Raw genomic sequence first — 15,017 nt, 5'->3', positions numbered from 1 at the left:
CAATGGAACTTGGAGGCTTGGTTAAGATTCTGAAGGTTGTATTAGTTGGTTACCTTCAGTCTGTGGCTTACTTACTATAAGGCACTGCCACAGGAACCTGTTGCCCAAACGTCCTAAGAAATGCCATCTACTTGCAAGTGAAATGAGCTAGATGCTGTCACAGGATGGACTTGACAGTCAAAACAGCAGAGCAAAAGCTCTACCGTCATCAGACAGTAGTTCCTGCCCCATTCCCAGGCCTTCTGGGCACTAGGAATTCGTTCCCACTGTAGCTTCTGTTTCTAAGTAGCGTGCCTAAATGCTATGTCTTAATGTTAGTCAGGGTTAGCCTCTACTTAGTGACTTCCTCCTGTGGCAGATGAGGATGATCCTCACAGCTTCCACAAGTCCCTTCTCTATGTATCCTGTCAGTCATGGCGAGTCCTTCTTGATACAGCAAACCCATGAAGCAATCAACCATCAATTCCACACAGTTGGCTTTTTTTTAGTTCTTAGAGATGCTTTTTCTTCTGCTTTCTGTCCCTATACTCTGTGTGGCTGGTCCTGAGAACAGAGGTACAGATGTCATCCTCTATCTCCTCTTGCATGCTGAATTTTGACCTTTTTATTTCCCAAATCCAAATCCTGCCTAAGACTCTTAGCTTACCACACTTAACAGGATATGCCTCCCTTTCCCAGACTACTGTTTCCATCAAGTGTGGACTAAACACGTTTCCACTGAAACAGAAACACAACAGTGTCATTCTGGGAGGATAATATTACATATTGTAACTGTATTAGGCTTCATCTAACTGATGCCTCGTTTCCAGTCCAAGGAACGTTTTTAGTGTGTACTACACAGACCATGATCGCTCTCCCCTCTGTGCCCCTCCCTCCTTTCCTACATCCCAACCCCAGTGCTCACCTGCTTATAACCATGGCCGTTATGACAGGCTCCCAGCCTGAGTGGAGCACGGTCCTGGTAGCTGGGTGCTTGGCAGCTATTATAATCCAGATAGGAGTCAGAGCCAAGAAAAAGGCACACACTAACGGGGAAATGTAATAGTATGTCTCTAGAAGAAAGAAAGAGAAACATTTAGCCCCTCTTCTTTCCAACAGCAAACTAAACAATCAAAAGAAACACTTTACTAGATTTATTATCTATCAAACATATTAAGTGTCTTATATTATCTACATACTTAAAATGTAGATCTATAAATAAAACTCAATGCAAGGTAGAGTGGCCCATCCCCCTAAGCCAGCCCTCAGGAGGCTGGAGCTGGGGAACCACAAGTTTCATACTTCAGCATACGCCAGGCCAGCCTGCACTACACAGTAAGATGTTCTTTTAAAATATCAAATAATGTAACTGAAAGAAAAACACATTAATTCCACAAATATGGGTAACAACGCCTCCTACATAAGAGTAAACTAAGGCCACAAGAACAGATGACAAGCAGCAGGAGAGCGGCCACCATGACAGTGGTCAAGACCTTGCTGTGCTTCTCTGTGCACATGTCTGGGTGCCACTGCTTCCACCTTCTGACAGCAGGCTTGGCTGCACGGCAGTTCACAGAAAAGATTAGTAATACCTTTTCTTTTCTTTCTTTCTTTCTTTCTTTCTTTCTTTCTTTCTTTCTTTCTTTTCCTTCCTTCCTTCCTTCCTTCCTTCCTTCCTTCCTTCCTTCCTTTCTTTCTTTCTTTCTTTCTTCAGATAGGGTTTCTCTGTGTAGCCCTGGCTGTCCTGCAACTCAGAGAGATCCACCTGCCTCTGCCTCCCAAGTGCTGGGAATTAAAGATGTGCCACCACTACCCAGCTGTATTTATACATTTCTAAACAAACTTTTACATGAGCTCTCAGAAATGACTGTGTATATGAGAGAGAGAGAGAGAGAGAGAGAGAGAGAGAGAGAGAGAGAGAGGTGTAAATTATTTTCAAACACCAGACAAAAGACACTGCAAGAACAGAGACAAGGGGAGAAATGAACCCTCAAGTTGCCCCTACTTCTTACTAAAGGCTCAGAGAGTGAGGGTGGGCTAGCATGAATTCACACACAGAGCAGGAGAGGAAACCAGCAGAGGAGCGAATTGGGAAGCGAATGGCGAGGACGTGTGCACAGGTGAACTTCACACAGACAGAGAAGGGGGAAAGCTCAACAACCCTCTGGAGCCTGCAGACACCAGAATCACTAAAAGCCGGAGCGTGCAAAGGAGAGGCCCCTCTGAACTCCGAGAGCAGCTGGCAGAGACCTGGGAAGGTCCGTCCGCCACTGAGACAGTGCAGGAGGAATACAACGGCCTTGGGACCAGGTCTAGTCTAGACTTCCCCAGCATAACCTTGAACCAAGCCTCACAAAGCCCAGGCTAAGCCACAAACAACAACCCACAGGAATGAAGTCAGTGCTGGGTATGGAAACAGAACTGGACACTGCACAGTTCTGTGTCCATGGTGCGTGGCAGCCAACCAAAATTGAAGCTTGCAATATTTGATGGCAAAATCTCAGAGATATTTTACTTTAGCTCACTTTCTCATAATTTTTTTCAAGTACCTAAAGTAATTTTTACAAGTCTAGCAAATTAAATATATAGATAAGGTAACTTGTTTGGTCAAGTGGTGCACACATAATCACAAGTTCAAGGCTGCCCTAAACTACAAAAGGACAACACAGAAGAAAATGTAAGATAGGAAACTAGAGAGAAGGCTCAGAGTAAAGAACTTTGGGCAAGCCTGACACCAGGATTTGATCCCCTGAACCAACCTGGTGGGAGAAAATGGACTCCTGATAGCTATCCACTGACTTCCACATGAGCACTGTGGCACGCGCGCGCGCACACACACACACACACACACACACACAGACAGACACACACTCCTGCCCACAGACACACAGACAGCTACACACACACACTCCTGTCCACAGGACACACACACAGACAGACACACACTCCTGTCCACAGACACACAGACAGCTACACACACACACACACTCCTATCCACAGATACAGACACACAGACAGACAGATAGACACACACAAGTATACATTTTTCAGAAAGGAAAAAAAAAGGGCGGGAGAGATGGCTCAGTGGTTAAGAGCACTAGCTGCTCTTCCAGAGGACCCGGGTTTGATTCCCAGCAGCTGCATGACAGCTCACAACCATCTGAGACTCCTGTTATAGGGACTGGGTTCCCATCCTCTGGCCTCCACAAACACATCACACATGTGGTTCCCAGACACACACACAGGCAGAATGCATTATATTATTTATAATAACATTTCTTAAAAATATAAATGGTGACAAATTTTAAAATAGACATTTAATATATACAACTTTAGTTGTTACTTCATTATTTCTTGGGTTTTTTGTTTGTTTAGATGACTGTGAGCCACCATGTGGCTGCTGGGAATTGAACTCTGGAAAAATCTCTGGAAGAGCCTCTAGAGTCAGTTCTCTCCTTCCACTCTAGGATCAAATCCAGGTCAGGTCCAGACGGAGGTTCCACAGCAGGCTTTAACCACCTTCTCCTAAGCCTACGTCTCAGGAGGGATTAGAAAGCTGAGGAAGGCACTCCACCCCTGCCACTCACTGCTGCCTTGCTCTCAGAGAGGAGGGAAAAAAATTAAAAATAATGAGCACACACATGAATCCACAAAACGTTAAACCAAGCCACCACATAACCCAAACATAAAAGCTCATGAATGTTCACTGCAGCATTATCGGCAGAAGTGCAAAAGTGGAAATGACCTAGGCGTTTACTGAGTAGTTAGTGAAGAAAGTGCAGTGTATCCATCCAATAGACTGTTACTCCGACATGCTATCACTCTATCCTGGGATGTTCTTCAGCAGTGAAGATTCGACCCCGGCTCCTCTGAAAACACAGGCAAACCCTGAAAACACCATGCTAAGTGGAAGAAGCCAAGGCATCAAAGGTCACATATTATGATCCCATTTGCATGAAGTGTCCAAGAGAAGCAAATCCAACCAGACAGAGGAGTTTAGCCATTGCTGGGAGCCAGGGAAGAGCAACATTCGGACCATGCTCACATAGACCAGGCTTCTCTGGAGGTGGTGTGGCTTCCTGGAATTGGAACATGGTGGAGACGGATCTTCTGAAACCTCCACTGAGCTGTTCACACAGGAGGAAGGGCTGCATGGTGGGTGCTACCTAGCTTTTAAGGGCTTTAACTGTAAAGGAAGGCAAGCAGAGGAGCAGAAACACAGGATGCAGTGTCAATGCTGGGTGAGGCTGAGGGTGTGTACGTGGGCTCTTTTTATGTGTGTAGCTCTTCTGAAAGTACACAGGTATCACCAAGTAAGTTTCTTAAGCAGTATAAAAAGAGGGAAACTCATTGTGAAACCAAAACTTCCAAATGACTTACTATAACTGTGTTCTGTTTCAACCTGGTGTTTAACTGATGTCATAAAATTAAAGAATTACTTTTAGAAAACCATTAACGACACAATTAGCAAGAGAAAATGGTCAATTAAAAGCCAGACCCAAACATCTGCATCATATTAAATGTAAGATAATGCCCCTTTTCTAAATGAAACATGTTTAGTCAATCTTGGTTAGAATAATATTTTGTATTAAAACATCAATACATCATATCGTGGTAAGCTGTATATTGACCCACAGAGATGCCTTAAAACTGTGGATGTTACCAGATATGATAAAGTCAAGGTCCTGTCACGAGAAGGCTGCGAGGGTGATCTAAGTGTGTGATCAATGACATCCTTGTAAGAGGAGAGCGGGGGCTAGACGCAGTTACAGAGGAAAGAGTAGTGTAGACAGGAGCAGGCTCTACAAACAATGAGTACCAGCAACTGCCAGGTGGAAGGGGCAGGGGACAGGCTCTCCCCTAGCTTCTGGGGGCAGCCAGCACTGCCAACACCTTGGTACCTGTCCTCTCCCACTCCTTTTGGATGTCTAACCTCTAAAACTAAGAAAAGACATTGTCTCAAGCCACCAAGTTTCCCCCAATGTGGTAAATTGTTCCACAACTGAAAACCGGAATACATGAAATGTTGAGGTTTTCATAACCCCCAGAGCTCACATGTGCAGTTCTTATCCTGTGCTGAAATAAACTACGGGAAAGTAGAGACTCACCAAGCCGAAGTTGTGCAAATTACTGATTTCGCTGAACTGCCACACACAACCACCCTTGTGTGGTCCCGGCTTCCACACAGCATAACATTGGCACCATTTCCAGCCACTCCTACATCACTTTGTGAATGCCATTCACCATCATCTAAAGTCTTCTAACTATGGAGTGACAAATTTTACATACCACTGTTTCTGTGTGACCAACACAGTAACACACACTGTACACTCTTCCCCAAAAGCCCATTAATAACCGTCACACTTTCTTGAGAACTGACGTCCTGAAAATCACTCACAGGTGGCACACTGCTTTAAATAAATCGCTCGAGCACAGTGGCAGTCAAGGTAAGTGTGGACTCCTCATGCCAACATTAGTCATTAGTCAATGTCTAGTCAAGTTAGTGAGACGCTAGCACAGACGACAGCTAGAGGGCGCCTCACTGTTCTCAAGAGACTGAACTAGCTGGAGCCCATGGCTGTCACAGAGCTTAGCTGGCCACCTTCCGGAGATAACCTGAAGAATAAAAACTAACCTGATTTTGCTTCTGAGATCTTGCCTAAAAAGAGGGAAGCTGGTAGTTCTTTTTCAAGACAGTAAGTGTTCGCTTTCTTTCCATACAAAGGCTTTGTTTTCTGTCTCAATCTGCCCCCTTTCAAACAAACTTCTGAGGTAACCAGGAATGTTTAAAAGATAAAAAAAGTTCTGGGGCTAGAGAGATGGCTCAGCAGTTAAGAGAATTGACTGCTCTTCCAGAGATCCTGAGTTCAATTCCCAGCAACCACATGGTGGCTCACAATCATCTGTAATGAGATCTGATGCCCTCTTCTAGTGTGTGTCTGGGGACAGCTGCAGTGTACTCATATAAATAAAAAATAAATAAATCTTTTTTTAAAGAGATAAAGGATCTGTTACTGTCAACTGCAGCCTTGAAAATCAGTCTGTACACAGCACAACAATACAACCTGGCGCTAAAAGTCCTTACTTGAAAATAAGGGGACATTCCCCAACCCTCTGTTTACTTCTGTACCTAGCATATATACCATACAGCGTATATACCATATAGCATACATACCTTACAGTGTATATACCACATGGGTGGCCAAGGTGTGTAAAAGATACAACAGCTATAGCAATACTGGCAGGTGACATTACAGAAATAGTTGATAACTATGTCCCAGAATTCAACCTAAGCCCATGCTACACAGGAGCATGAGATAAATGGGCCACCCATCAAGGACACAGGTGACTGAACATGACTGGTACACTCAGAGAGCACATAGGTCCTGCTGTCCCCACAGATCAGCAGAACACTGCTGAAGGACTTGCTGTCTCAGCTCACCCAGGGACAAGAACACCAACTGTTCAGCTCACCTGTGCCTTTTGGTAAACAGGAGTATAAAGTCCACACGCCCAAATGGTAGCAGCCTGTGTGTTCTCATCTATAATAACCCAGGAGTGGAGCCATACCATCACCCTGCTTTAACCTACTACTAAAGAGAGATACGTGCTCTGTGAGAAACTGAAAATTAAATATTTGGTTTTTGTTTTGTTCTATTTTGAAGATAGGGTCTCCCTGTGTATTTCCCAGCTGCCCTAGAATTCACTCTGTAGACCAGGCTAGCCTTGAACTCACAGAGATCCATCTGCTTCTGCTTCCCTAGTGCTGGAATTAAAGACATGTGCCACCATGTCTAGAATGACAACTAGACCTCATTCAGATGATCTGGTGCTTGCTTAAGGTGGATAGATCCTACTCCACCCAGAACTCAAAATGTTATCATGGTCTTAACCTCTGGAATAAAACTTTTTCCTGAGTCTTTCAGCCCCAAGAACATCCTGAAGACAAAGTCGTTTACACCTGGGAACTGCTACAGGATGCAAATATTCTCTTCAGATGAGAGAAACATAACCTCTCACTTATAAAAGCATGTCCCACTCAGGGATCTGTCGCCAGCCAGAGCTGGTTCCATGCATTAATGCACAATGCTGTTCATCTTTCCCTTGATGTTGGTTTAATGCACACTCAGTCAACTTCGTCTGACTGTTTCCACTGGACCCAATCCACCACTGGATCCCCTATAGGGGTGGCTCTCTCATAGTCTACCAGGCTATTTGATATCATTTCTGGTAAATTCTTTTTTTACAGCCTAAGAGGTCTTTCTCTTTAGCCTTGAAGGTGTGGCAATGCAATATTATCAAATAACTTACATTCTAAGAGACTGGATTTTTTGCTGGACCTTACAGCCAGAATTAATAATACCTCGTGAGGTCACTTGAGTCTTATGAGTGCTGCCTTTCTGTGTGCTTGGCCTTTTCAACCTGCCTTTAACTTTAAATAAGGACTTCCCATGTAATCACACAAGCGAATGTATAACTGTAACGTTAAATTATGTATTCTTCCATGCCCGACTAAAAACTAATGCATGTGATTTATGAAAACAAGCAGTCTTATAAAATGAATATACACCATAAGAGCTGAATGTAACAAACGGCTATTGTTTGATGAACAATAATGTTTGTACCGTTATCTGGATCAGTCACTTCATCCCTTGTAACATCTATTAAAGATTTCTACAAAGTACCCTTCATTCCTTTCCCATTGAACTACTTTCTGTGTTGTTCAACAACAGAGAGAGCACAATCTTTTGTTGTTGTTGTTGGCTAGCTTTATGTCAACTTGACACACAAACGAGAGCCATCTGAAAGGAGGGGAACCTTGAATGGCAAGCAAGATGTCTCTGTAAGACTGAGTTGTAAGGAAGCCTCTAAGGCATTTTCTTAATGATTGATGGGGGAGGACCCAGCCTATGGGTGGAGACATCCCTGGGTTGGTGGTCCTGAGTTCTACAGAGAAAACAGGCTGAGCAAGCCATGTGAAGCAAGACAGTAAAAAGCATCCCTCCTTGGCCTCCAAGTCAGCTCCTTTCTTCCAGGTTCCTACACTGACTTCCTTAGATGAACAGTGATACAGAAATATAAGCCAAATAAACACTTTTCTCCCTAACTTGCTTTTTGCTCATGGTGTTTTGTCGTAGCAATGGAAACCCTGAGACAGGGCACACACAGGGACAGACATACCCAGAACACACATTCCTAAGACAGAGTTCCAGCAGGAACATCCCCAGACTCATACAACAAGGACAGAAGAGACAGGGAGAATGAAGCAGAGAATTTAATCCAGCTCTTACTCTTAGTAAAATGACACCAAGGAATGGGAGTAGGAGGGAGCGCTTTGATTTCTTTCTTTTTTCTTTTTCTTTTTTTGAGACAGGGTTTCTCTGTATAGACCCAGCTGTCTAGGAACTCACTCTGTAGCCCAGGCTGGCCTCAAACTCCTGAGTGTTGGGCCTAAAGTCCGCCACTGGTGCCCAGCTTATTTTTCCTTAATAAGACACCGATGCATTGCTGGTATCTTGGGGTTTATGATTTGTGTATTCAAACCAATCGCAAGAAGTTAACTCAGTCATCCTACAGAAAAATGGAAATACACCTGCCCTGAAATACCCCCTCTACGCCCCTGAAATACACCTGCCCTGCCCCTGATATACACGGCCCTGCCTCTGATACGCTTTCACAGTAGGAAAGAGAACTTTTTGCCAGTGTTAAAGAGGTGCACGTGGGGCTGGTGATGGTTCACCAAGTAAGCTCGCTAAAGCATGACCTGAGTTCATCCCGAGAATCCACGTGATAGAAGAACTGAGGCCCACAGTTGTCCACTGACCTCCAGACGCATGCCATGGAATACACCACCCACCTCCCCTACACCACCAACAAACAGACAGAAGGGGCAGAGTTCTGTAAACACACCTGAAGCTGGGGCAATGTGTCCTCAGTCCTATTTAACTCCATGTCAAAATTTGCCTCAAGTCTTAATGAATTACATCAGAGTTCTCAGATGCGTGATAAATTTTGGCCACATTTTGGTGCTAATTCCAAAGGAATAATGTACTTCATAAAACAATATTTATTCAACATCTAATATGCATACAGCACCAAGGGGACTACAAAGAAATTAAAATTAAAAAAATTAAAAGGCCACAGCATTGTCAAGAAGTTTGTGTTTTCAAACACAAATATACAGCCATAGGCAGTTCTCTATTACTACTGCCCAGCCCACTGACTTCCTGCAGTGAGCTAAATCAGTTTTAAAAGGGGGGCGAGTACTGTATTTAGACAAAATAATCCCTATAATCACTGACCAAACACACAGAAAGTGATGAATGGAGCTTCTATAAAGTGCCATGACAATGCAGGTAAGCTCCGGTGCGAGTCTAAATGGGTGAGTGGGTTTGTTGACAGACTCTCATTATGAAGCAAGGTTGGCCTACAGCTTGCCATGTACCCCAGGCTAGATTCAAACTCAAGACCCTCTTGCCTCAGCTTTCTCAATGTTAGGATTACGGGCACACAACGACATCTCTAGCTCAGGTTAAGTCTTTATTGGCATAAAGAAATGAAACTTGAGTTTTGTATACTGGTCAGGCTCTGAAACCTTTATCCATTCGTTACTTCTAAAACTAACTGGTGAAATCTCCAGAGTTTCTGTTGTTTTTTTTTTTTTCTTTTTTAAAAAAATATTTATTTAATTTATTGTATGTGTATGTACTGTAGCTGTACAGATGACCGTGAGCCATCATGTGTGTGGCTGCTGGGAATTGAACTCAGGACCTCTGCTGGCCCCACTCCCTCTGGCCCACTCACTCCAGCGTAATTCACTGTAGCTGTCTTCAGATGCACCAGAAGAGGGTGCCAGATCTCATTACAGATGGTTGTGAGCCACCATGTGGTTGCTGGGATCCAAACTCAGGACCTTCGGAAGAGCTGTCAGTGCTCTTACCCGCTGAGCCATCTCACCAGCTCCGTTTTTTTTTTTTTTTTTTAAACAGATACAGGACCATGTCGCCTACAGACGGTGATGACTAACTCTTGCTCCTCAGTGTGGATGCCTTTCATCCCCTTTTCCTGGCTACTCATTTGTACTCCCAGTGTGATGCTGAGTGGATGTGGAAGGAGCAGTGCTCTTCCCCGGCACAGGCGAAAGCTATAGCAGATGTAGTTTTAACTCTGCTTGCTCTTATTTTACTGAGAGTGCATGAGCGCTGCCATCAGTGCTACTGGCCGACAGCTTCCTCAGGGTCTCTGGCTTTGGTATCAGGCTGAGAGGCTGGCCTCGTAAAACACGCTTGGGTGCCTTCTCTCAGAATGCTTCATGGAAGCTTTTGTTGTCTGGGGTTTTATTGTTTAACGTACTTATGTGTGTACTTATCCGAGTTGCTGAGCCGGGGTCTCACTCTGGAGCCCAGGCTGGCTTCACACTCATGGTGAGCCTCTTTTCTCACAGTGTACTTGTTGCGTGTCTAGTCAGGTCTCAGTGGGTACATGTTTATAGAGATGTACCCACTCCCAGAGGCTGAGTTTTTGGCATGCCATCCTTCATAACACCTTGTGTTCCTCTCCATTCTGTGACACCCATTACAATGCCTGTGTTTTATTTTCTGGTTCACTTAAGAGTCTTTTCTCAGTCTAACTGCGATGTTGTCAATTTTCTTCCCTTTAAGAAAAACCAAGCCGTCATTTTTGTTGATTTATTCTACAGCTTTCCCACTTGGTTCCTTACTTCACTCCTCTTTACCCTGGGCTCAGTTTGCTCTTTGTCCATTCCCTGCTTTGTGGTATTCAGCGGCCTGCCATCTTCCTGAGTGTCTTCCTCCCTAGGCCTGCCTGCCTGTGCTCCATCCAGTGGGTTATGGAGCCTGTCTCCAGGCTCATCTGGCTTCCGATGTTTCCACTTTGAGATCTCTGACCTGCTGCTTGCTCGAGGCGGGCTGTTAGATTTGCATATACTTACCTACCTTCCACTTTCCAGGCTCACACCATCACCGTGACGCAAGGCAGGACATGATGTCTGCTTCCTAAATGTGTTAGCGCTTGCCTCGTGGCTTGTCATGGGGTCTACTCTAGAAACCCATAAGAAGAAAACACCTCGTGCAGCTGTTGACTGGAACACTTTGTCGGTCAGACTCCTGTGGATCAGTGTGCACATCAAACCCAGCATTTCTTCACTGGTCCTCTGTCCAGACGACCTACCTTCCCACTGTGGAAAGGGAGGTGCTGGAGCCCCCACCGTTCTTGTGTTGTTCCTCTTCCTCCCTTCAAACCTATTAATAACTTTTACATATTTTGCAGCACTGGCATCGGGCACATGCTGACATCAGGTACATATACAGATTTACAACTGCTGCATCCTATTCGTGAATTGATCCTGGGAAACTTTTCCTGAGTCCAGTTCGTGGAGCAGTGTGGTTGGTAGCCTCTGAGCCATGTACTATGAAGTCTCTATAGCCAAAACTTACAGCTACAAAAAGATCCTCCTTTCCTCTCTAAGCACTGCTCCGTGTTTCCAGAGTAGTTCAGAAATTAAATTTCGCTTTCAAGGATCAGATTTCTCAGCAAGATGAATGGGATCTTAAAAATTAAATGTGCCTACTTCTAATCTTTGTATTCAGAATGAAAACACTGAGCTTCTGAGGCCCCCTAGTGCTCAGGATGTAGCCGCTTTGGCAACCCAAACACAAATGACGCTTCAGAACACCTGTAAACTGTTAAATTAATTGTGAAATTAACCAGTAGCCCATTTAAAAAGGAAATCCCTGGGGGGGCATCAATTCCACAGATGAAATGAAAAGGATCCGGAACACTGCAAATTGAATGACGGTAAGCCAACTTTCAGAGGGCAAGTAAGGCTTGGAGTATCCTAAACGACATTTACTAACATCATTGTTTAAGATTACCAACACCGCACTTGCTCTTGCTCCTCACTCACAGTAAGCATCGCTGCATCACTGTGCAAGGTCTCAGGTTCAATCCCCAACTCCTCAAAACAAACAAAGAGATGTCAGATGTACTGGTTCACATCCATGACCCCAGTACTCTGAAAGTTGATAAAGGATGAGTTTGAGAGCAGCCTTAGATACACAATGAGACCCTACAGAGACCCCATCTTTTTTTTGTTTTGTTTTGTTTTTCGAGACAGGATTTCTCTGTATAGCCCTGGCTATCCTGGAACTCACTCTGTAGACCAAGCTGGCTTCGAACTCAGAAATCCATCTGCCTCTGCCTCCCAAATGCTGGGATTAAAGGCGTACACCACCACTGCCTAGCACCAAGACCCCATCTTAATGTGGCACTACCGAATACTCAAAATATTGAAAGCTTTAAACAACATCACATTATTATTTGGTTTTGGACTCCAGGACAAGGGACTGAGGTTCATATTTTACACATCAAAGCAGACCTGGCCTCCAGGTTTTCCTAGCATCCCTCATCCCTACCTGACGTACCCAGTTCCTAACCCTGAACTTTCCAGCCCAGGAGCAGGGCTGCCCTTCCCCCAGAGGTTCTTCCCAATATAATCCATACATCTTGGGCTCTCTCCTCTTCCTCCTTCTCTTCCTTTTTTCCTCCTCCTCCTCTTCCTCTTCTTCCTCCTCCTCCTCTTCCTCCTTCTCCTCTTCTTCTTCCTCCTCCTCCTCTTCCTCCTTCTCCTCTTCTTCTTCCTCCTCCTCCTCTTCCTCTTCTTCCTCCTCCTCCTCTTGTCTGTAAATCTTGTGCATGCCTGATACACAAGGAGGCCAGAAGAGGCCACCAGATCATCTATGACTTACAGTTGTTTGTGACCTGCCATGTGGGTGCTGGAATTCCAGGCTTGTAGTCTCAGGCCCAGTTAATCTGTGGCAAGCAAGTATATCCTCTTAAGATGAAACCCTTCACCCTCTTGGATATTCCGTTTCTCTTAGGCCCTCCTCAAAGCAGAGGAAACATCTCTACTTCAAAGTTAGTCAAAGGGCACTGAGCACCCTGTTTAGGCTCTTACAGCTTCCTCTCAATGACAGGGTCTCACATCCTGTCACAAAGTCATGATTCTCCTGCCCCAGATACCCAAGTGCTAGGATTATGAGTGTGTGCCACCATGCCAGTCTAGACAACCTCCCTTCTCCAGTGGAAAGATAACCATTGGTAAATTAAAACACACACACACACAAACACACACACATTCAAAACATGTAACAAAACAGTAGAGGGTAACTCCTAACTGGCAATCCAACTAGAAGAAAGCACAGACATTATGGAGTATGACAGGCTTGTGTTCAACTACAATACCAGGAATGAATAAAGCTGGGTATCATATATAACTCTCATGATCTTCTGTTTTCTCAACTGAAGTTACCAAGGATGCCTAGGTGTTGTAAACAAATACTTGGGAGGTAGAATGTGAAGGTGAGCTTTGTCCAAATAGCAAGTTTGAGGATAACCTGAGACTACATGAAGAGGCTGCCTCAAGAAAGAAAAGCAGGGGATGGGCAGAAAGGAAAAAGATTACAGAACATAAACATTACCTCAGAGTTCTGAACTCAGTAAGGGAAGAAATGATCCATGAGAACCACAGCACATAATAAACACACAGGCTACAGTGTTCTAGTCAATGTATAAGACCCACAACATGGAGTAAACATACAGGCTACAGTGTTCTAGTCAATGTATGAGACCCACAACATGGAGCAAACATACAGGCTACAGTGTTCTAGTAAATGTATGAGAACCACAACATGGAATAAACATACAGGCTACAGTGTTCTAGTCAATGTATGATACCCACAACACGGAGTAAACATACAGGCTACAATGTTCTAGTCAATGTATAAGACCCACAACATGGAATAAACATACAGGCTTCAGTGTCCTAGTCAATGTATAAGACCCACAACATGGAATAAACATACAAGCTGCAGTGTTCTAGTCAATGTATGAGAACCACAACATGAAATAAATATACAAGCTGCAGTGTTCTAATCAATTTTAGCCCTAATTCTAAAAGATGAAGGTCACCATGGATTCATGACATTTTACATTTCTCTTAAAGACTCTGAATAATGCCATGTTTAGTTTCAAGTTAACTTACCAAGACAGGAGTACAAACCCTGACTTATCCAAGCTAATATGGCGAGAGTTATTAGATCACCAAAACTAGCAGCAATGGGTGTGGCCACATTGTCAGGGTTTATGCCTGTCTTCTTGGAGCCAACGATAACTCCAACCATTATTATTCCTAGGAGAAAGAACATTAGTTACCTTTGATGCTGACTTGGAAAATCCATTCCCCAAATACTGAAATACACAGCATGAATAAACAGCACACCTGTTTCTGTTAGAATGCTCAGACAAACTAATTGAGCAAACAAAACATTTTACTGTACCCTTCCACAAACTATTAAAAAAAATCACAGAATATACTGGTTCAGTATTGCATTGACTATAAAATTAAAACTAGAATTTCTAATTTAATGAGGTATATGCTTTAGATGTAATACATACATATATATTAAACCAAAGTTTTAAATTTTAATCCTTGAAATGTAAAAATGTTAAAAAGAGAGGAGTCCTATTTCTGTGATAGTTTAAAAAATGCCATATATAGAAACTAAAAATGCTTCTTCTTACTGTCCAAAGCAAAGTATAAGAAGCAGGACATAATTCCAATGTCAACTCTAGGGTTCAGAACAGAGGATACAAGATACTCTTGGGAGGGAATTTGCTCAATGGGTAAGAGCAGTTGTTCTTACAGGGGATCTGGGTTCAGTTCTCTACACCCACCTGACACTCTGGCGCACAGACATGTGTACAAGCAAAATATATACTCATATACAGTAAATAAAAAAAGAGAGAGAGAAAGAAAAGAAGGGGAAGTGGTGAGAGCTGGAGAGATGGTTCAGTGGTTAACAGCACTGACTGCTCTTCTGGACATACTGAGTTCAATTTTTAGCAACCACATAGTGGCTCACAACCATCTGTAATAGGGTCTGATGCCCTCTTCTGGTGTGTCTAAAGACAGCTACCATGTCATAAACATAAATAAATCTTAAGGAGGAGGAGGAGGA

The 15,017-nt window shown here is 43.8% G+C and overlaps 1 protein-coding gene across 3 annotated transcripts in view; it reads right to left on the bottom strand.

The window, feature by feature from the left end:
* Window positions 1–15,017, bottom strand: part of Slc41a2 (solute carrier family 41 member 2) — a 110,355-nt gene that overhangs the window by 55,370 nt on the left and 39,968 nt on the right. For all 3 annotated transcript variants that reach the window (XM_031349260.1, XM_031349261.1, XM_031349262.1), the window contains exons 6-7: window positions 14,042–14,188; window positions 905–1,052 (exon numbers count right to left, since the gene is read on the bottom strand). In XM_031349260.1, the coding sequence (XP_031205120.1) occupies window positions 905–1,052; window positions 14,042–14,188 (295 nt within the window). The remainder of the gene's footprint in view (window positions 1–904; window positions 1,053–14,041; window positions 14,189–15,017) is intronic.

This window comes from Mastomys coucha, unplaced genomic scaffold (genome assembly GCF_008632895.1).
Source record: "Mastomys coucha isolate ucsf_1 unplaced genomic scaffold, UCSF_Mcou_1 pScaffold4, whole genome shotgun sequence".
NCBI lineage: Eukaryota > Metazoa > Chordata > Mammalia > Rodentia > Muridae > Mastomys > Mastomys coucha.
The sequence above is the reverse complement of the archived record's forward strand: the minus strand, read 5'-3'. Positions and strand labels throughout refer to the sequence as shown.